Here is a 22,339-nt window from a genome sequence, read left to right as displayed (position 1 = left end):
AACCAAGGATCTTGTAGAGTACTAATGAAGTTTACGGCATGGCTAGATTAAAGAAGTCTAGTTGCTGATTTTGTCAAACAGGAAAAGAAAATTCAAAGCTGCAGAGACAGAATTATGGTGGGGACATGAAACGTAAGAACATGAGAAAGCTCGACACAGTGAAAAAAGTCAAACTACTAGAAAGTGACATCATGGGCAACATCAGTGAATGGAGATAGACTGAAACTCCACATTTTGAGTCAGAGGCTCATGCTGTTTACTACTTAAAACATGAAAACCTGGGCTGGAATTGCTTTTGTAGTTAGGAAAGGTATAGCAAAAGTAGTACTTGGCTCCAATCAAATGTATTAAAAAGACTTTGTGGACAGTAACATCACTTAGACTTTTAATTTGACATTTATTTATTTATTTTATTTTATTTTATTTTATTTTATTTATATACCGCCCTTCTCCCGAAGGACTCAGGGCAGTGTACAGGGCAATAAATACCAAAAGTACAAAATACAAAAATTAAAAACAAATTAAACAATTGTGCCCGAATACAATAAATTAATTAAAAACAGTAATTAAAACCCCAAACCCATCAGACCAGGCCAGCTTGTTCAAATAAATAAGTTTTTAGATCACGTCGGAAGGAGCGAAGGTCGGGAGCCATCCGGAGCTCAACCGGTAAACGGTTCCAAAGGTCTGGCGCGCCCACAGAGAACACCCTCCCCCTGGGGGCCATCAGTTGGCATTCTCTGACCGGTGGCACCCTGAGGAGGCCCTCTCTGTGGGAGCGCACTGGGCGGAGGGAAGTTGACGCCGGCCGCAGGTGCTCCCTTAGGTACTCCGGACCCATGCCATGTAGGGCTTTATAGGTCATCACCAGCATGTATCCTCCAGAAATTGATGTAGAAGCAGGATTTGATGGTCAAGTTCAGTTTGAATGATTGGAGACTGGAATGCCAAAACTGGAAATATTAAGGAAGAAAATGTAGTTGGACTATATGACTTAAGAAACCAAAATGAAACAGGAGAATGTCTTACTGATTTCTGCCAATCCAATTATATCTTTATTACTAACACTGTCTACGGGGACATCTTTGGATGGAATGCATAGAAATCAAATTGACTACATTATTGTTAAAAGGAAGTGGAGTTGCTCAAAGATATGGCCAAGTGGTGACTGTGAAACAGATTTATTTATTTTATTTATTTTATCCCATTTATATCCCGCCCTTCTCCGAAGACTCAGGGCGGCTTACAATCTAAAGCACAAATCAATGTGCTTAGCAATAGCCTTCATTATATGTATATGCCTGCTTATTAGGGCTCTCGCCGCCCCCCCAGTGGCATTTTTACAAAGTCAGCTTATTGCCCCCAACAATCTGGGTCCTCAGTTTACCTACCTCGGAAGGATGGAAGGCTGAGTCAACCATTGCAAACTCTTTGTGTGTAAGTTCCATGTTAAGCCAAAAGAAGAAGAAAGCCAGACAGTTTCCATAATGTAACCTTGAGCCAGAACCAGTGGTGGGATTCAAATATGTGAACAACCGGTTCTCTGTGTGGATGCCATGCTTAAATCATCATACTCTAGACATATTATGAGTCCCAGCTCTCTGAAGAAATCTGTAATGCTGGAAAAGGTGGATGAAAAGAGAAGAGGAGGAAAACAAGCAGTAAGATGGTGGTGATGGTCATAGTAGTGTGTCAGTTGCCACCTAAAGTAAAAGTCAGGCTGACTTTTGTTGACTGGTGTGAAATCCTCTTAAAATAAAAATAAAATAAAGAGGGAAGTAATAGAAGAATTTCCTAATTGTGTAGGGCAAGAGGAGAAGGAACTTGTTCCTCATCTACGGCTGAGATCCATGTCATTAATTGAACCAACGTCTTTGGCCCTGAATGATTTTGTTAAAGCAGGGCTTTCCACTGGTTGTAATTTGTTTTTAAACAATTGTCTTAATGAACAGGAGTGCTGTATCAAAATGGGGTGATCTTGGAGGTGGAGAAGTGCTCTTATTGCTGCCAACCAAAGGACCCAATGCAGATATTCCATCTCTCTGTATTTAATCAGTTATTGTGGCAAAAAAATGATAACATAATGAAAAGCAAACACAAGACAGTTGTCGGGCCTCGGGAGCCCGACACTCGAGGGGGGGTCCCTCCACCTCCCCGGCAACCCCCGCCTGCCGCCCGCTCGACCTGCCTGCCTCCCCGGCGGACTGCGAGGCTCCTGGGATCGTGCCGGTTGGGGCCGGCTCTGTAGCAGCCCGGGAGACTCCAAGGGCCGCGCCGCCGCTTCGACCGCCCTCATCCGTCGCCGCACAACAGCTGACTGCGCCTGGCGGCGCGTCGGCGGCCCGGAAGGCTCGGGAGACCGCGCCGCCGCTTCAGCCGTTCTCCTCCCCCGCCGCACAACAGCTGACTTTGCCTGGCGGCGCGGTGGCGGCCCGGAAGGCTCGGGAGGCTGCGCCGCCGCTTCAGCCGTCCTCCTTCCCCGCCGCACAACAGCTGGCTTTGCCTGGCGGCGCGTCGGCGGCCCAGAGAGCTCGGGAGGCCGCGCCGCCGCCCCGGTCGTCTTCTTCCGCACAGCTGACCGGCGGAGGTTCGGGCCCACTCACGGCGGACTGGGGGGGTTCAGGACCTACGGCGGGTTCGTTGGGAGACAAGCCCCTTCCCGCCGCGGTGCCTGGGTGGCTAGGAGCTGCGGGTGTGGATGACCACAGGGGGTTTCAGAGTTGGGCACGGCAGGGAGGTGGTGAGGGGGTGGAGCACGGTGACGGCAACGCACGGGAGGAGGCTTACCTGGTTGGGCGACGGGCAAAGGGACTTGTAGGGGTGGGGTGGGGAAGTTATAGGGAATGGGAGGGCGTGGGCGTGTTTGGGTGGAGTATGGGTGGGGGTTTCAGGTGTGTATATAATAGCGTTGGCTGCGGATAGCGGCCAACGCTGGCTTTGTTTCTTGTTGCGGCTGTTGCTCTGAAGAATAAAGTGCTTCTAGACTGCAGCAGAAGTCTCTCGTTCCTGTTTCGGCACCTGCCCTGCTTGTTGCAGGACGAGTTTTGACAACAGTATTGTGTGAAAACCCAACAGTGGCAGAATTCTGTGTACAAAGCAAGGTGACTTCATACCTAGAAACCTGAAAGCGTGTTGCTTTTGAACAGGAAGAAGTGCTGCCTTTTCCTTTAAGAAAGGGGGTAGTATATTGAAAGCTGATTTATCTATAACAAGTAATTTTGAGACATTGCTTATAGGACATAATATTTTCTACAGCCCATGCATGCATTTTTGTGAGTTATCGAGTAGCCATGAAACTCCTGAATGCATGAAAAAGGATGCTATTTACCTTTCTGCCCTTGAGGACCACCCGGAGGCTCCAACTGGTACAGAATGTAGCCGCGAGAGTTGTGTTGGGAGTCTCCCGATACTCCCATGTCACACCTCTGCTCCGTGAGCTGCATTGGTTGCCAGTTGTCTTCCGGGTGAGATTCAAGGTACTAGTAATGGTGTTTAAGGCCCTACATGGCAGGGGTCCAGAGTACCTTAGGGAACACCTGCTGCCGGCATCAACTTCCCTTCGCCCTGTACGTTCCCACAGAGAGGGCCTCCTCAGGGTGCCACCGATCAGAGAATGTCGATTGGTGGCCCCCAGGGGGAGATCCTTCTCTGTGGGCGCCCCGGAGCTATGGAATCAGTTACCGGTTGAGCTCCGGATGGCGCCTGATCTTCGCTCCTTTCATCACGATCTAAAGACATTCTTATTCGAACAAGCCGGCCTGGCCTGATGGGGGATTGGTGGGGTTTTTATTGTTATTTTAATATTTGTATTTACTGTTTTTAGTGGGCATATATTTAATTCTTTTTTAACTTTTGTAACTTTGTATTTTTTATTCTTGCCCTGTTCACCGCCCTGAGTCCTTCGGGAGAAGGGCAGTATATAAATATTATTAAATAAATAAATAAATAAATAAATAAATAAATAAATAAATAAATAAATAAATAAATAAATAAATAAATAATAAAAAGTACTTGGATAGGTTAGCTGTCCCTTGCTAGCAACTGTGTGATTGAGATTGTGCAGTTCCAACATCACCAGCGAATGTTGTTTTAGAAAGCCTGATCTACCTTCTGTCTCTGGAGTGAACATTCATGTCCATAGGCCTCTATAGTGTATTTGCATGCCACCTGCAGGCTAAATGACAGATTGCATTGAACTCTTAACACCCAAAAGTGGCCCAGCAGTGCTACTACACCTGTTCTGAATAGCCTTGGGCAGGGGTAGGCAACCTTGGCTCTTTTAGGACTCATGGACTTCAACTCCCAGAATTCCTGAGTCAGCTGACTCAGGAATTCTGGGAGTTGAAGTCCATGAGTCATAAAAGAGCCGAGGTTGCCTACCTCTGGCCTTGGGCATGCGGAAAATGCCTTGGTAACAATGATGGTCCTGCTGCTGCCTTTGTACATTTCATAAACTAGATGTGAAACAGTTGGCAGCATTTAAATAAAACTGGGTTCTTCTGCCATCCTCTCCCAGTCATCATAACCAAAGTAACATTAAAACCCGGGACACTTATTAGGTCAGTTAAAGGTATAGTGAAGATGGTGGGATGTCCAAGTAGAATCTAAAGGCCTTGTTTCAGATGGCTCTAGAGCAGAATTTGCACTACAGAGAATTAACAGCCTTTAGCCTCTTTAGTGGCTTGTGTTGACATCACAAGCGTTAAGTCCGTTACGCTTATGGAATTGTTTACGTTCCTTGGAAAGGGGTTTGCACTGTTTAAATAATAAATTTTTGACCAAGCTCTCTATTAAAGATGTCTAGAAAGGCTGTCCACAGTCAACAGTCAATGTTTGGAGGGGAGATTGGGTCTGCAATACTCAGCTGTTCCACTCTTCCTTAGTGCCTGTAGCAGGGCTGCCATTAAATAATTAACAGTGCAGCTCTGTGGCTGTCTTTTTATTTGCTCAGTCCCACTGAACTTGGGGGGATTTATTTCCAAATAGGATTACAGAATAAATCAATCTTGCCATGTTTCATCAATTTCTTTAAGATACGCCTAAGGACTCTGCTTAGCAGGGAAACATGCAGCACAACATACAAACCGAAACCACAAAGTTGTGTTTGTTTGTTTTTATCTTCCTCTTTTTGCTGCATTCAGGGCCCTGACAAATCTCGATCACAGCTTCTGATAGTTGACCGCAGCTATGATCTGGTGTCGCCACTTCTTCATGAGCTCACTTTCCAAGCCATGGCCTACGACTTGCTCAACATTGAGAGTGATACTTACCGGTGAGAGCTGCTGTGGGGGAGAAAGAATGAGTAAAAGAATTCTGTGCCTTCCCATTTAGAGAGCAACCATATGTTTCTAACAGAATATTACTCTGTTGCCTTCCTTCAGGTATGAATCCACAGGCATCAGTGACTCCAGGGAAAAGGTAGTACTCTTGGACGAGGACGATGACCTCTGGGTGCAGTTACGCCATATGCACATCGCAGACGTGTCCAAGTGAGAACCTGCATACAGCCCTACATACAACTGCCTGATTGCCTGATGAGTTCATGAATCAGCCAGAACGGCAACTGGCTAGAGCAATATAAGCCTGCTGGAGCCCTTCTTCCTAAATTGATCTGGATTGCCATTGGTGTCCATTGTGAAGAGGGGAGGTTGGGGGGAGGGAAGAGATGTTGCTTCCACCATTACCCTCTGTTCCAGAATTACTGCCATTTCTGGTACAGAGAGCCCTGGACTTTGGAGGCCGCACAGAGTCTATTGTTGTGGGAGAGATGAAGAGTTGCACGTTGGGGATGAGTATTTGTATTTGGCCCTGAATATGACCTCCTTCCACAGGAAAGTGACTGAGCTCCTGCGTACCTTCTGTGAAAGCAAAAGGCTCACCACAGATAAGGTAGGATGGCCAGACCCTCGTCTTGTCTGTGATTTGCCTTCCTGAGAGTCTTGTGGTGAGGGAGAGGACGTGCATTCTACATCTTGCAAGCTAGGCTTCTTTGGCTCCACTTAAGTGACTGAAACATCGTTGCTTTTTGGTTTTTCAGGGAGGCGGGTTAACCTTAACTAAATCTCATTAGTTCCGGGCAGCATTTTGAAAACACAGTTATGTGCACAGTGCACAAGAAAGGTTCATCGAGAAGTATAGATAGCACAAAAATAAGAGGGCCTTTGGGTACACCAAGATGAGGAATCTTCAGGCAGAGCAGCAAAAGTGACCCTGAAGTCATTTGGGAGAATAAGAGGCAGTGTAGGGTAGGGACTGACATTCCTCCGTAGAACTTGCATACAAATGGAAATTCTGGAGAAAATTACTTATTTCCATCCTTTGAAGTTTTAACGTTGAGTTTCTTCAAGCTTCTTGAGTGACTGCTCTAGAAATTTGGAACTTACTTAGCCAGACATAAAAGAGAGGAACCGTCAGCCTGTAGGTCTTGTAAGACAGCATTCATTAACCTGAATGCCCTGCATATATCTTGGGGGTAAATTCAAGGTATCTAGGAGTATTAGGAGCTCCTTCAACCAGGTTGTAAAATGAGGGGGAGAGTTGATTTTATCTGAAATTTTACTAATACTTGGATTGCCTTTATGTTGAGTTTGTCATGGGCAATTGCTATTCTTCTTTCTAGGCTAACCTTAAAGACCTCTCTCAGATCCTGAAGAAGATGCCCCAATACCAGAAAGAACTTCACAAGGTAAAAGATACAAAATGTATCATGTGCCTGTACTTAATTATTTGTTTGTTGTAATCAGTTATATAAGTGATTTAAAATAAGTCAATCCTATAATCAGCCACCATCAATTAGCATGAATTAGAGTACGCTGACAGTGCAAATTGTTTCATGTTCTAAAATGTCTTTAAATCTGACACTAAAAGGCTGAATAAAAACAACTAGAGGCATGTCCACATAGGCTCTTGCACCAATCGAAAATCAGGTCTGGACATGTTCATCTATGTTTTATTGCTGAGCTAATATATTTCTGATTCAAGCAGCAAATCCAATATGAGAAAAAAAAATTCCCCATTTTTTATAAAAGGTAAAGGTTCCCCCGCACATGCGTGCTAGTCGTTCCAACTCTAGGGGCCGGTGCTCATCTCCATTTCACAGCCAAAGAGCCAGCGCTTGTCCGAGGACGTCTCCGTGGTCATGTGGCCAGCATGACTAGACGCCAAAGGCACACGGAACGCTGTTACCTTCCCACCATAGTGGTCCCTATTTTTCTACTTGCATTTGTATGTGCTTTCGAACTGCTAGGTTGGCAGAAGCTGGGACAAGTAACAGGTGCTCACTCTGTTACGCGGCACTCGGGATTCAACCCGCCAAACTGCCGACCATCTGATCGACAAGCTCAGCATCCTAACCCACTGAGCCACCACGTCCCTAAATCCCCATTTATAGAAGTCTATAATTTTCGCAGCAGTAAGAATGTTTGCCTCACCCTACCTTCTGGCTCTTTGATTTCAGCTGATATGGTACAGTCTTCACAGTTCTTTATCTGCAAGCCTGTAGAAACATGTATGAGTTTATAACTTCTAAACTAAAAAGCTTAATTCATTCACCCATCCATGTGTATCTAAATGGCCTGGGTAAATTTAAGCTCTAGAAGAATTGGGACAGGACATGGATTGTATACTCTACCTTATAATATGGATTGTATACAATACCTTAGGCTACAGTCCCCATTGTTACAAGTTCCACAAAGCTTAGCCAATCCCATCTTGGTACTACTCTCATACTTTCTGAATGTTCTGCACCAAACTGCTGCTGCTTCCTTGAGCTTCCATGGAAGCTGTTTTTCTGACAACCATATTTAGTTGTGAGAAAAGTATATCTCATTTTGTATTATCTGCAGAATCATTTTCAACATGCTGCGATGAGCCAAAATCTTTATCCAGAGACATCTCATCTGTCTCTCTAAATAGCCAGGTTTCTGCTTGTTAAGATCTGTATGTAATATAAAGGGCTGGAGCCATTGCACTGCCAGAAGTACAAGCGGGACAGATTGTGGAGAATAGTCACAGGGGCAAGCTTAATTTCATTTGCATAACTTTTATTGATCATGGCATTTCTAGCTACTACAGATTGTGGCTATTTTTTCAGGCATCCCTCGGATCTTGCCTTGCTCAGTTTCTACAGGCAACTTTTTGTTCATTGGAGGGGCAGGAGAGAAAAACTTTAATGCTGGCAAAAAGCCTGTGTCATGGTTCCGATAGAACCGAATAAATCAGAACTTAGAGGCTTGAATCTTCCTCAAAGAACATGTTTATTGGATACAAAATATCGGCACAGTCAAAAGTGAAACCAAGTCTGAAATTCCCTCCAAAGAGCTACACTATTAGAAAGTAAAAGTTCCCACCACAGTGCTATGCAATAGCGATGTGACCCAATACGGCAATTTGGCAGGCTTTCTACCAGAATGCCTGACCCTCCTCTTCCAAATGAGAGAGTGACCTTGGTTTCCACGGGACACAATATTGTTTAGGCTAACAGAGATACTCGTTCCCCTTCCCTGTTGTGTGGCAACCTTGAACGAGCAAGATGGCTGCAGCCATGTTTGTTGTAGAGTTGACAGCCTGTTTCTTACCATCCTCTTTCATCCCGTAGTATTCCACACATTTGCATCTGGCTGAAGATTGCATGAATACCTTTAAGGGCACCATAGAGAAGCTGTGTGGCGTGGAGCAGGTAGGCATATTAAGAATTCAGGAGAGGTGAGAAGAAAAGGGAGCCGCCATGGCAGCTCAATTCTGCGTATTCACAGTGAAGTACAACTTACTTTGGGTGTCTCCCTTCTCCTCCCTGGTGAAAAGGATCGTTCCTGATGGGCATCTCTTCTCCCTCCTCACAGGATCTGGCCACAGGGGCAGATGTTGAAGGGGAGAAAGTCAAGAACCCAATGAAGAGTATTGTGCCAATTGTTCTTGATACCACTGTGGAAGCCTTTGATAAGATTCGCATTATCCTGCTTTGCATACTTCTCCAAAATGGTACTATTGCTGGATAACTTCTCTCTCAGCTGCCTAGGTTAGGGAAAAGATCCCTTGCAAGGACCAAAAGGAAGATAAATTTCAGGACGCTTCTTGCCCATAACTGGATGCCATGTTCACACAACACTGCTGTCTCCTAGGAGGGGTTAAATCCCCTCTATGACTAGCTACATCAAACTCGTAAGTCTCAGGCGGTTGTGTCAACTGCCATGAGAAGGTCCTCTAAGCCACCACAGAAAAGAAAGTTCTTGCTTCTGTTTTTTATTTTTTTAAAAGCATAAAAATCTATGATGGCACAATCAGGGCCATCACACTCATGGTTAGTGCTCATCCACTTCCTATGCTGGGTGGTGAAATCTGAAACGGTGACAGAAACATAGAGACGTGTGCTGGCCTAGAAACCAGGAGACTGTGAGTTCTAACATCCCTTAGACATGAAAACCATCTTGTGGGGAAACTAGGCAATGACTTACAACTGAAAAAAGCAGATGTTGTTGAGAAGCAGAAGAAACAATAGATCATATAATCAGTTCATGCACAAAATATTAAACATAACTGATTACAGGTAGTCCCCAACTTACATAATTGAGCCCCAAATTTATATTGCTAAGAGAAAAATTTGTTAAGTGAATTTTGCCCCATTTCACAACTTTTCGTGCCACATTTGTTAAGTGAATCCCTGTAGTTGTTAAATTAGTAACACGATTAAGCAATCTTGGTTTCCCCATTGACTTTGCTCATCAGAAGGTCACAAAAGGCAATCAAATGACTCCGGGACATTGCAACTATCATAAATGTGAGTCAGTGGTCAAGCATCCGAATGTAAATCACGTGACCATGGGGATGCTACCACGGTTGTAAGTGTGAAAAACGGTCGTAAGTCACTTTTTTTCAGTGATGTTGTGACTTTGGCCGGTCACTAAATGAACTCTTGTAAGTCGAGGACTACCTCTCTCAGCAAAGACATAGGTGCCATAAAAGATTTACTGAAGCACCCGTAAAAATTGGTGGGAACATTGAGTAGAAAAAGTATTGTAAAGAGCATGTTAAAGTATTGTGGGAGTACCAAATACAAACTGATAAAGCCCTGGAGAGTAACACACCAGATTTAAAACTCTGGTTGAAAAAAAATAGTGTGGATAATTGATGTGGCAATATCAGGGGATAATATAATGGAAGGCAAAGGTCATAAAACTCTGAAGGCCTCGGTCTGAGCTGCACTCCTTTCACCTAGGCATTAACGAGGAGAACCTCACCAAGCTCATCCAGCATGCCAACATCCAGCAGGAGAGAGACACCCTCTATAATATGCACTGCCTGGGGGCCACCATCATGCCAGAGGTATTTCACATATGCATTTGCTACTGACATTTATTTATTTATTTATTTATTTAATACTATTTCTATACCGCCCTTCTCCCGAAGGACTCAGGGCGGTGAACAGGGCAAGAATAAAAATACAAATTACAAAAGTTAAAACAAGATTAAATAAATGCCCACATACTAAAATACATCATTAAAACCTAATAAAAAACAGTAGCAAACCCCCCCCAATCCCCTCATCAGGCCAGGCCAGCTTGTTCAAAAAAGTATGTTTTTAGCTCGCGGCGAAAGGAGCGAAGGTCGGGCGCCGTCCGGAGCTCAACCGGTAGCTGGTTCCATAGCTCCGGGGCGCCCACAGAGAAGGATCTCCCCCTGGGGGCCACCAATCGACATTCTCTGACCGGTGGCACCCTGAGGAGGCCCTCTCTGTGGGAACGCACAGGGCGGAGGGAAGTCGATGCCGGCAGCAGGTGTTCCCTCAGGTACTCCGGACCCCTGCCATGTAGGGCTTTGAATACCATTACTAGTACCTTGAATTTGTTGGGCAGGTCGCTTGTGCCTGTGCTGTTTTGTGCATAGTTACCATTCACTAGTGCAGTCTGAGTAATGGCCCTGACAGTTCATGGACAAGAAGGGTAACTTCTGGCTATCCTTTTGATGAAGATAAGAATCCCTCTTATTTAAGTCTGCCGGTGTTGTATGTTTCTCCCTGCTCATTCTTCTCTCTGCTCTTTTCCTCTCTTGCCTGTCCCTCAGCCAGTCCTGCTGGAGCTGTTTAGGTAAGCCATTCCATCTTCCTCTAAACACTGGACTTTCTTGAACCGTCTTGTCCACCCTCTTCTGCCTTTCTTCCAACAGGCCCGGCTCCTGCTCTTTCATTTTTTTTAATGGGCTTTTCTACTTGCAGGACACTGGCGGAAACCTGAAGCCTGTGAGGAAAGTACGGTTAGAGCCCACCTACCAACTCTCCCGGTGGATTCCCATTCTTAAGGATGTCATGGAGGTACACAGAAAGAGGGAGAAGGGAGCTGGCTGCCTTGAGTGTTGGTTGTGTACTTGAGGATGGATACAGCTTCAGTCCTGAAGCAAATCCAGTTGAGAATCCATCTGCCCTGTATGTCTTTGTGACCTGAATTGCACAAGAAAAAAAAAATTAAGCTCTTGCTATAGAAAATCGACAGAAGATAAATCACGAAGTCCTTATTACTATTTTGTTCTGTAGTCCAGATTTATTGTCCATCAAACTGCACGACTTTTGACTTCTTGCTTAGACAGTAGTTGTGGTCAGGATGAAATTTTTGAAAACAGACACCCCCCACCCCCACCCCCAGGGAAAAAGACAAACGAAAACGTCTGTGCCCGCACGTGCATACTGAGCAGCCAGGATCAGCCATACGGCTTCTTTAACCTTTTTCACACAATGCCAGGTTCTATCAAATCAGAAAAAAGGAACCCATCTTTTTACTTTTGTTCATCTTGACACAGGATGCCATTGAGGACAAACTGGATAAGAAGGTCTGGCCCTATATGTCTTGCCCTGCCCCTGGTCCCTGTTCCCAAACTGCTGTGAGGTAAGTGATGCTCCAAACAAATAGAAGAAAGCATAAGGCAGCACCATTTTTAACACATAGACAAGATATACATTTAAATGATGAGAAGAAAATTTACTCATCTCTTATGTAAAGATGTTTGCTTTTCCACTTAAGAGTTGGTTGAAGAACATTCATGTATTCTTCAGTTTGAAAGGTTTGTAGATGCAACATCACCTGTCCTTGAATGGCTGAAGAGTATATGATAGAGCTGATTCTTTCTATGTACATTTGGGAGGGTGGGATCCTCCATCTCTTGGACCAGCTTTTGGTGTTGAATGTTCCCAGGGAGCTGTCTAGCATGCAAGGAAAGGCTGTTTTTCCCAGATTGCTTGGCTGACAGTCTTTTAGCAGATGGTTCCTCCATTTTTGTCTCACAGTGCCCGTTTTGGACATTGGCACAAGACCAAGACAGCAACTGAGTACAGGACAGGACCCCGTCTTATCCTGTATGTGCTTGGTGGAGTTACCATGTCAGAGATGCGTTGTGCCTATGAAGTCACGGAGGCTACTGATGGAAAATGGGAAGTGCTGATTGGTAAGCGCACAGCCAGTGGATAGCCTGCTTGCTCACAAGTGCCTTGTCTTTGATGGATTCCTGTGGTAATCCTTCTCTCCCACATAGGCTCATCCCACATCCTGACTCCCAAACAATTCCTGGAAGATGTGCGCAACCTGACTGAGCAGACACCCCTGAAGACCTAAAACGTCTCCTAGCCCCTAAGAGACTTGCTGGCAACAGTTCGATTAGCTACCTGGAGGAAACTTTTTCCTCAGCAAGATGGCTTCTTCCTCATCAATGCCTTTGTTTGAACTCTTCTGAGACTGGCCCTATCTTGACCCAGTCTTTAGCCAGCTATCATGATTGAATTGACACTGGAAGGACCTCTCTCAGGGCCTGGACTGAGGATAAGATAAGGATCTGTCTTCATCTTCATCTCTTATTATGACATTGTTTCTGGACACCCTTTTTCTTCTCCCCCATAAATGAGGAGGAGAAGTAGGGGCTATGTAGTTTATGAATAAGTCTCTTCTGTTCTTGCTTAGCAGTTATTTGTTCCATTATATGAGGCCTTGCCAGGAAATCAGTTCTTTTGACCTGACATACATAACTTTGATGGGCTTCATCAGAGCCTACTTTTTTTTTCTTACACCACCACCCCCAGCAAAGGAAATTGATCAACAAAAGTGATTGCTTGTTCTTTTTTTATAGAAATGTTCAAGAACAAACTGTCACCTCTGGATTCCCAGGTTTAGAAGCTTGGCTATTGTTTTAACACTTAGCTTGAAAGGATGATTAGTTGCTGCTTTCAAAAAGCAGGAAAATGCTTTTGCTGAAGAAGGCATGTGCTGGCTGTGTTACAAAAATTGCACAGCTCAGCTGAGGAATCTCAGTCTTTAAAATAAATATGAAACTCACACTTGTTGGCATTTTCTCTTCTGTAGAGGAGAATTCAAGCTGTGATAGTTAGGCAAGAAGATAATTTTTGTTTTCTGTATAAAAAATCGGGTACGCCAGCCTTCATCTTAGAAAGTTACTGTTCCAGGTGGAAACGGTACTCTGTATAAGTGTATTTATTTTGTCCATGTTCCACTTCCTGATAACAGCATGGAAACAACAGCTGGTCAAAAATGGGATAGCAAGACTGTTCACCGTGATGCAGTAAGATGTATGCTACTGCTTTACACTCCACAAGTATCTTGTTTGTATTTCTGGCCTTAGTTTAAAATGTTGAAATTAAACATTTAACCAGAGTTGTCTCTTTTCATACATGATGTACAAAATATCTTCAGATATTTAACGTATTTATTATTAAAAGATGTTGCAGTATCTTAAGTTTAGTTTTAAATGCCAACAAAATGCATAAAGATTATTTATGCATTTCTGTAGAGTTAAAGACATTAGGGATATTTTCAGATGGTCCAACCCCTCCCAAAAGGTGAGACGGAGACCATGAGAGCAGTCATCCTAGAGAGGCTTACCTGGCATAAATGATAACCTTGGAGCCAGATTAAGTTGCTTGTGAAAATAAACAAGGCTTCATCTTCGTTTGTTAAAACATCTAGATTTGAACTCTTTAGTTCTTCCTATGGCACAGATTTTATTCAGGTTTTCTTGTGTATTTGTTTCTTAATGTTTAGAGGGGTTATGTTATGCTGTGCTGTCTGATGTTGTATACGTTTAAGCTGCATTCAGTGAACTTCCCAGAAAACATATAGCTGTTGGCTGTTACAAAGACAAATAAAAATAGGGGGAAAAAATTCTGTGCCATTAGAGGAAAATAGACGTGCCTTTTGATTTAGTGGTAAATATGGAGTAGCTTTACATCCTGTGATCATTGCACGTAGAAAGGTCCTTTTTAATTAATATTTTAATGCTAATTAACGAAGTACAGGTACATATAACAGTATTAAAGGATCAATACAACCTCATAATTGACAAGTACAATAATAAAAAGAGGAGGAGAAATAATATGTAATTGCAAAAACTTTGTATTGCTCAAATGTTTTTTTTCCCTTTTCCCTTTGTTGAAAAAAATTCTTAAGATTACAAGCACGCACCAACCATCCACCACTGCAAATTAGTTGTAGATTTCTCTTTCCAGTGTTGATTCCTTTAGCCAACTCCCATGTCTTCCTCTCTATTTTACCTTAATTGATTCCAAGTAGGATAATAGCCAGGAATATAGGGGACTTCAACTCAGAGCTATGGACCCATATTCAGAATCCTGTTGATTCTTAAGCACAATCATAACAGGGAAAGAATCATTTTTATCCGTTCCAGTTTCTGAGTTGCATCTTAAAAAGGGTGATTGTTATAACTAACCTTTATTGAAATTCTGTGATGCATCTCTGAATAATGCAGATAGAAACACTCTATAAAAAAAAACTCCATGCAACTACAAGCAGAGTTTTTTTAGAATGTATTTAATGTATGGAGCATATCTAACCGTTGCATGACGGGACAGTGCTACCTAAAGTGTGAGGAACACAGTGCATAACCGTACAAATGTATTTAAGATGATGGCACATTATTCTGCTTTTATACTTTTACACCAATATAACCTTTTGATAAATGCTTGCAACTGAAAGTTGAAGCATGGTCCTCTTTAATTCTTATATGCATGAATACTAGATGTTCCAAATGCATCCATCATTATATGGCAACATTAATGACCTGTGATGGGCTACAGTGTGGCTGATGTATTGACTGTTAGAAGCTATTGTCTGACTTGGTGTGTGAATCAATTTCCCACTCATGCTAGTAGGATTCTGGCGTTTTATTTTCCTATGTGTTGTGACTAGGCTTCATTTTTTGTAAGATTCAGAAGTACATAATACAGCTTTTGTGTACTTCCACCTGGCAAACTTTTGTGTGATGAAAGGGGTTGAGATCTCAGTAAGCTATAAGTCATTTTTATATGATGTCCTGTTGCAGATTTTTTTTTTGGACACCCCCGCACAATCTGCCTGTGTAAAGCTTTAAGTCCCGACTCCTGCTAGGGAATTAATTGCAATTACTATCCATTTGGATAATTACTGTAAAGCAGCTGTGTTAAGCTGGATAGTGGGTCCGAAGAGGGGGATATGTGAGAGACAGACAGGGACAAATAGGTGTTAAATGCTGCTTCTAGACACTTTTTCTGCCTAGGAGAGTAGCAAGGAAGGAGCTGTGGTATAAATGGCTTTAGAATGATTTATGTACCTAAATTGCCGAAAGCTTCTAGGGCAGGAGCCAGATATACTTTCCAGTTCTCCTTTTGGCTTGGTAAAAGAGAATGACTGTGAAAAGCAAAATGGAAATGCTTGAAGACATTTGTTTCCCAACGAGCTGGTTTTAAATCGTTTGAACACGTTTATAGATTTTCATTTGCGCACTTGCAGCATCTTTTGTAGATGAAGGTATTATTTTTCCATGATGGCCATAAATTATATACAATGCTAGAGGGAATTTCAAACTTTTCAGGCCACAGAACCTGTTTAAAAGAAAATCCTAAGAACCCCTGAGCAAGAGGAAAAGTTCTGGTGATGGAGAACGGTTGCATTTAAAGTGAACTTTTTTCCTCTTTTTCATTTGGTTCTTAGTCTCTCACAGAACCCCATTTAGGTTCCATATGATGCAATTTGATAAAATTTGCTCTAGGGTAGGATAAATAACCATTTTTGTAACCTGATTACCAGTAGGATAGGTGGTGGTAGTCCAAACCCCCCAGACTTTGTTCTGGGGAAAATGGGAGTCATTTGTTTAAAAAGCGCTTCAGTGATCAATCACACACAATTTTGCAGTATATTTTTTGGAGCAATGCCTTTTCCATTTTAATTTGGTTCCATTTCCTCTTGTCGTTTCATACTTCAGTGGAGGGGAAAACTTACACAGTAGAGCTGGGCACACAGTTTCAAATGTCTTGATAGTGGGCAATTCCTCTGACATTTTGCAAAGAAAAGAAAAGAGTCAAGCAAATTTTCAAGAGCTGAACTCCCTTTGCTAGTAATTTTAATATCGCTGTGGAAAGGTTCAGTAGGGGGAAACCTATATGATTAAGCAAGACCAGACAGCTAGAGGGAAGGTTCTAGCACCAAGAAACATTGGCACAATATCCGTCCCACTTTGTCCCTAAATACCGGTAAGTACAGAAATACTTTCTTCAAATCCTTTTCCGAAATACTCCTCTCCTTTGAAAACATTTCTAAAAGAAATTCTCTTCCAAATGAAAAACTGGCAGAAAAACACAGGTGAATTTCACTGTCTTATAGTAATAGTGAGGCTCTGTAGCCCTGGCTATGCTTCTTGAAACCTCCCACAGATGCCAGCATAGAGTAGCTGGAAGACCTTTGTGAGTTACGCAATTAGCTCCTAGTGCCCTTGTAAATTTAGCAAGCAACCCTTATCCCATCTGTTTATGGCATGAATTGAGCTTTTAAACCTCATTTCCTAATTACTGGACAAGATCCAGCAACCCCACTTGAACCAATCTATTCTAAGCCTGCTGGTGCTGGAGAAAAGGTGACATCCAACAAATAATAACACTTCTATTTTTTTATGTAGGAAGCAGTGCAATGGGTATATCACTTGTTTAACTATCTTTAAGTAGGCTATAGCAGGTGAACTAAGCCCTGCTTGATCGCCCCCTTTTAAATTAATATTGCAGTGGCTTAAACGAGAAGGGGGCATAAAATGTCAGTTGAAACACAGCGCTTAGTATTTTTTGACAAATATTATCAAAATACTTTATAGTCTTCAGTTGTGAATGTTAGAGTTTCTATTGTTACAGAAAGGGAACTAAGCTACTTTAAAAGGATTGCATGCTGAGTCTGTTAAATGGAAGGAAATTTTAAACCTCCTTCCTAGATTTTACTCAGTGTACTACCCCTTGGCCTATGTGTCTGAATCAATGAGATAGTCCTTCTGTTGCATTCAGGGCCTACATAAAAATAATAAAATAATCTAAACATACTTATTTTGTTTTAGTAAGTACGTACTTACAGAAATGGTAAATGCAAAAGAGTTTATCTGCAGGATAAACTATAGCGCAGGCAACTGAGTTAGTTTCATCAGCAACATGCTTCTCCAGTCTATTGTCCTCTGCTGGTTTTAGACTTCAGTTCCCATAATTGGGAATTATGGAAACCGGATTTCCCAGAGCTCGACCTCAACATACTGAAGTTTTCTATTACATTGCAGCAAACTTGATGAGAAGCTGCAGCCAAGGATAGCCGGATGGTAACATTCATTGATAAATAGGATTTCCATAGGTTGGTCCTGTTTCTAAGATGTACACCTGATTTCTGCATCTACATAGAATACAAAGGAATGAAGTAGATTGGGGGTGACTGCATAGAGAGGGCAAGGAACATGTCTGTTCCCACTCCTGATGTCTTGGGGGGGAAAAATCTATAAAAAATTTGTATGTAGAATGAAGGCTATTGCTAAGCACATTGGTTTGTGCTTAAATTGTAAGCCGCCCTGAGTCTTCGGAGAAGGGCGGGATATAAATGGGATTAAAATAAATAAAATAAAATGTAATTATGCACTATGCACACATTCATTTGAAATAATCATTAAACCACTAGGCACTTACTGAAAATACTTTGGATAAAACTATCTTAGCATTGCTCACTAATAATGGATATTTTTAATCATAAGAGTAACTCTAAAATCAGACCATAGAGACATGTAGTTCAGTCTCCTGCTCTATGTTGTGACCAACCAGTTCCCTTGAGAAACCTCCTAATCACAAGCCCAGCAACTAGCATTGCATACCTATTCCCTCAGATATCACAATAATACGTGACAATCATGACTGGTAACCAGCCATTGATAGTTCTACCCTCTGTGTATTTTCCTAACCGGACACCATTTGATTCAAGCCAAATGTCTGAAGAACGTTGAATGGATCTCATCATTTAGGGCCACTTCAACAACAGGACCTCTTGCTTCTCTCAGAAGAACAAAACTGCTATTTATTTTATTAAATTGTTAAATGAATCAAAACGTTGGGGTCGCACTGCAGTAAAAAGGTCAGCTGCTGATGCCATTTTTTAAATGGAACTAACCTTGAGGCATTGCACATCACTGCAAAGTTGTAGATACTTTGTGGAAGATGTGAGTTGAACTGCTGGGAATCATCTGAATTGGAGCTTTCAGCCCTAGAGTTTTTAGGCTACCCTGCTGTACTTGGAACAGAGAGGGATGCCTCTGTGGAAGAGCTAAATTCTCACAGAAAATCCATTCAATAGGAAAAGGTGAAATGCTGCACAGTGTATGGGTAGTATTAAGCACTATTTGTCCTGAAGTCCCCTTTAACACACATGCGAACTGTTTGTGAGACATTCCCTGGCACTCAAAGTTTGCACTTTAACTTAGAACTTACAAAAGGGACTACCACAAAACTGATTCTTGAGCTAAACGCTCAAATGGAACAGAGTGTTAACACCTACAAGTGTGGCAGTTGCCCTAAAGCCCCTATAGTTACCGCATGCGAAGACAGAAAAAGCGGCCCCCATTTTCCTCAGAATCACTTTTAAGGGCAACTGTCCATTTGCTTTGCTCTTCTGAAGTGGGCTTCTGTATGCCTGGGCATTGCTCCTGGGTGAAAGCACCTTCTGCATGGACCTTTCAGGAAAGCAGCTCTGGAGTCGTGCCTGTCCATTTAGTCAAGGTTTTCATTATCTGTAAGAAACAAGTGAAAGGCCCACATCTTGCTTGGTGCCAAGAGAAGGAAGGACAACCTGTTGGGAACATCTCACACGCACATCAAGAAGAATGTTGAGAACACAGGGCCATCGTTCCTGTCCTGAGGAAGCCAACAAGGATGGGGTAAACAGTCAGGCATCCGTGGACCCATCTGACTTACTTGTTGAAATCTCTGTGAAGATGCCTCCCTCTGTTCTGTCATTCTGCAAGGTGGTTATTATGGACACATTCGGGCAAACTTGTACAAAATATAAGACATATTGCAAGCAAGCAGAATATGAGCACCAGAACACTGCTAATAGTGGTAGATACATTTTTTTTAAAAAAGAAAATATCTGAACATTTGCTAATCTGGTTCTGCTTTTGGGTTTCCATTCTCCTCACACTTTTTCACAACCCCTTCGGATTAACTCCTCTAATGCCAAACCAAGTCTGCCCCCCCCAATGTGGCAATGCACTCACACTTTGCTCTCCTCAAGGCAAAGCCAGTCTTTTTCTACTGACTTTTTCTTTGTTGCATAGGGTAACAATTGGGGGATTTTAGATCCTTCATAGCTTACTTCTAATGCTCCCTCACCCACCCACCCCCAGCAAAAGAAGCAAACGTGACTGAGCGCTTACACTTAAAACAGGTGCTACTTTTCATAGTATAATCTAATTGCAATTGTCTCTCTTTCTTACTGCCTCTCCCCAAGGAAGTTAGGAGTCATAGAAACTTGTGTTGGGAAAGGCCAAAACTAGCTTGTGCTAACAAGGCTCCAAGGCCCACAAAACTCCAAGGGCCCTGGTTTTCTGCTAGTGTAAAAGAAAGGAGCCAGAGCACATTACAAAGGAGCAGAAAGCAGGAGTTTCAGAAGAAAGCTCTTCAACAGGAAGTGGATGTCAGGAGCATCTCAGGTAAGGGAGCAGATCACGTCGACGGGGTGGGGTGGGGGTTGGAGTGGGAATTTCTATGCTTGGCGTAAGGAGAAGGGCCAAATCTGATAGGTCCTTTCGTTTGGCACAATGACTTATCCGCCATCTGTAGCAGATACTGAAAGGGAGAAAAGGGTTGAGCATCTTGCAGATGGTGCACAAGAAACCAGTTGGTCTCAGAAAGGAAGATTTACATGTTGCAGTTTCCCAGGGATGTCAGGTGCGTTGGGCTCATCCCCTGAAACAATATCCAAGACAAGGAGGTTGGCATTAGAAAGAAGCCTGGAAGGACTGAGCAGGGCTCTTAATCCTGATCTGTCTCTACTCAACCATGGTTTGTTTGTTTTTTGAGGCCATCACTTCAGAGTCAGATCATCTGCCATCAAGTGAGGCCACATCTTATGTTTATGTTTATTGGACTTATATACCGCCCTTCTCCCGTAGGACTCAGGGCAGTTCACAAGGAATTTAAAATAACAATACACATTACAAAAGTTAAGAACAATTAAAATAATTAAATTTAGTCCTTGAATAAAATAAAACCCCTATTAAACTCCAATTAAAACCCAATTAAATAAAATTACAATTAAAATTCTCAGTCCTGGCCAGAAAGCTCAAAGAGCCAGGTCTTCAGGTCCCATCCACATCTGATCTGGTCAAAAGCTTTTCACAGAGGAAGCAACTCCAGAGTCACTCCACTCGGATTATATTCTGAGATTTGGCTACCAACTGCTGCAGGTGCTTTACCAGGGAACAGAAAGCAAGAGCTGTATTTCAAAGCCTGTTCTTTATCAAAAGTGGTCACAATGGTAGAATCATAAGATGGCGTCTCAGTGACAGTTTGGAAGAGGGAGAGGTTTTTCTAACTGGAGAAAGAGCAGGAGGTAGATAGGTGTTAAGAATTTTGTTGTGCAGAGGTCTCCTTGTGCTACCAAAGAGTTGCACAGACAAGGAAGGGTACTGAGAGCAGCAAGAGTCACACAGTAAGAGTACACTGAGTTGTAAAAGCAAAAAGTATTTTACTTTGAGGGTGGTGTAAAAACAAAAATGCACAGTCAAAAATAAACAGTCCAGGTCATAAACAATAGCAACAGTCCAAATAGCAATCCAAACTACAAAGTCTTCTTACCGGTCCAGAGGTCAATACACAGTTCAGGTTTACAACAGTAGTAAACCAACAGCAGAGCAAAAACAGTAATAGTAGAGATCAGTGAATTCAGAGAGAGAAAGAAGCTACGTTCCTAGCTTCCTCTTATGGCCATGAGAACACTTACACACCCATTGGCCAATTAACTTCTTAAAGACATAGCATTATGGTTAATATATTTTCAACCCAACATTGTAGGCTAACACCATATGCCTAACAATAGGTTTTCAAGGGGAGAGGTAAGGTAAGCAGGTATCAACTCTCACCAATTCTGTTTTCACAGCTGACACTTTGATTCCCCTTCCTTCCTTCCTTCCTTCCTTCCTTCCTTCCTTCCTTCCTCCCTCCCTCCCTCCCTCCCTTTCTTTTTTTCTTTCTTTGCCCTTTGCATTTCTCTGCCAGAACACTACCTTTCAAAGCAGACTTGGTTCAAAATTATCCCGTGAGAGTTCTAGCAGGGCAGGGACTTGAGCCTGAGTTTTCCTGGCAGAGTCTCCTCACTCAGGCTGCAGTGCTCTAACCACCCCTCCACATTGGCTTTCCTCTCCCTAGGTGATGAAGAAGAAAAGCAGCTTTGGAAATGCAAAGTGTCCGCAGAAGTTGTTCCTCTATTCATTCAGGGCCCTCTCCATGCCTGGCCGCCCTTACCAGGCTCTTCCCAGTTCCTTTCTTGGAGACTATGACAGCAGCATCCGCTACGCCGGCACCAGGACACCCAAGGGACTCTTCTCTGTAAGTCATGGTGCACCTCCCCAGACATTTCTGGGTTTTCCATCATCTAAATCTGCCTGTGGTATCTCAGTGGAACCTGATCCTGATCACTCTCCCTGAACAGGTTTGCCATTAGGGCAAACACCCAGCTCCCCATCCCAGTTATGGAAACCTGTCCTGGGCTCTGATGCCAAGATTGACTGGGCATGTTGCCTATGTTGCAATATGCCTCTGCTTTAATTTAGAGGCAGTAACAGGTCCCATTCCTGAGCTTGCAAAGCTGTATTAATCTTCTGGCATCTCCCTGCCCTCAAGGTTAACTGCCGCTTGCTGACCTCTGGAGCCAACCAACTGAGCAAATCGACTTTTGACGCTCACCAGTACTTCTTCACACAACAGCAGCAGAAAACTCTAGTCTCCTCTGTTCTATTCCTCTGTCCTTGTCTTTGTTTCCCCACCATAGACCATTGTTCCTCAGCC

General features: G+C 43.0%; 1 protein-coding gene across 1 annotated transcript in view; it reads left to right on the top strand.

Annotated features, from left to right (window-relative positions):
* STXBP2 (syntaxin binding protein 2) overlaps positions 1 to 13,646 on the top strand; it is a 46,539-nt gene extending 32,893 nt beyond the window's left edge. The window contains exons 9-19 of the mRNA XM_081317672.1: positions 5,142 to 5,272; positions 5,382 to 5,489; positions 5,832 to 5,889; positions 6,620 to 6,685; positions 8,597 to 8,677; positions 8,841 to 8,979; positions 10,214 to 10,320; positions 11,210 to 11,305; positions 11,788 to 11,873; positions 12,272 to 12,429; positions 12,517 to 13,646. Of these exons, the coding sequence (XP_081173798.1) occupies positions 5,142 to 5,272; positions 5,382 to 5,489; positions 5,832 to 5,889; positions 6,620 to 6,685; positions 8,597 to 8,677; positions 8,841 to 8,979; positions 10,214 to 10,320; positions 11,210 to 11,305; positions 11,788 to 11,873; positions 12,272 to 12,429; positions 12,517 to 12,596 (1,110 nt within the window). The 3' untranslated portion in view covers positions 12,597 to 13,646. The remainder of the gene's footprint in view (positions 1 to 5,141; positions 5,273 to 5,381; positions 5,490 to 5,831; positions 5,890 to 6,619; positions 6,686 to 8,596; positions 8,678 to 8,840; positions 8,980 to 10,213; positions 10,321 to 11,209; positions 11,306 to 11,787; positions 11,874 to 12,271; positions 12,430 to 12,516) is intronic.
* The last annotated feature ends 8,693 nt before the right edge of the window (positions 13,647 to 22,339 follow it).

Source organism: Vipera berus (genome assembly GCF_964194415.1).
Source record: "Vipera berus genome assembly, chromosome: 2".
In the NCBI taxonomy this organism is placed as follows: Eukaryota; Metazoa; Chordata; class Lepidosauria; order Squamata; family Viperidae; genus Vipera; species Vipera berus.
Note: the sequence above shows the minus strand (reverse complement) of the source record. Positions and strands in the feature narration are given on the sequence as shown.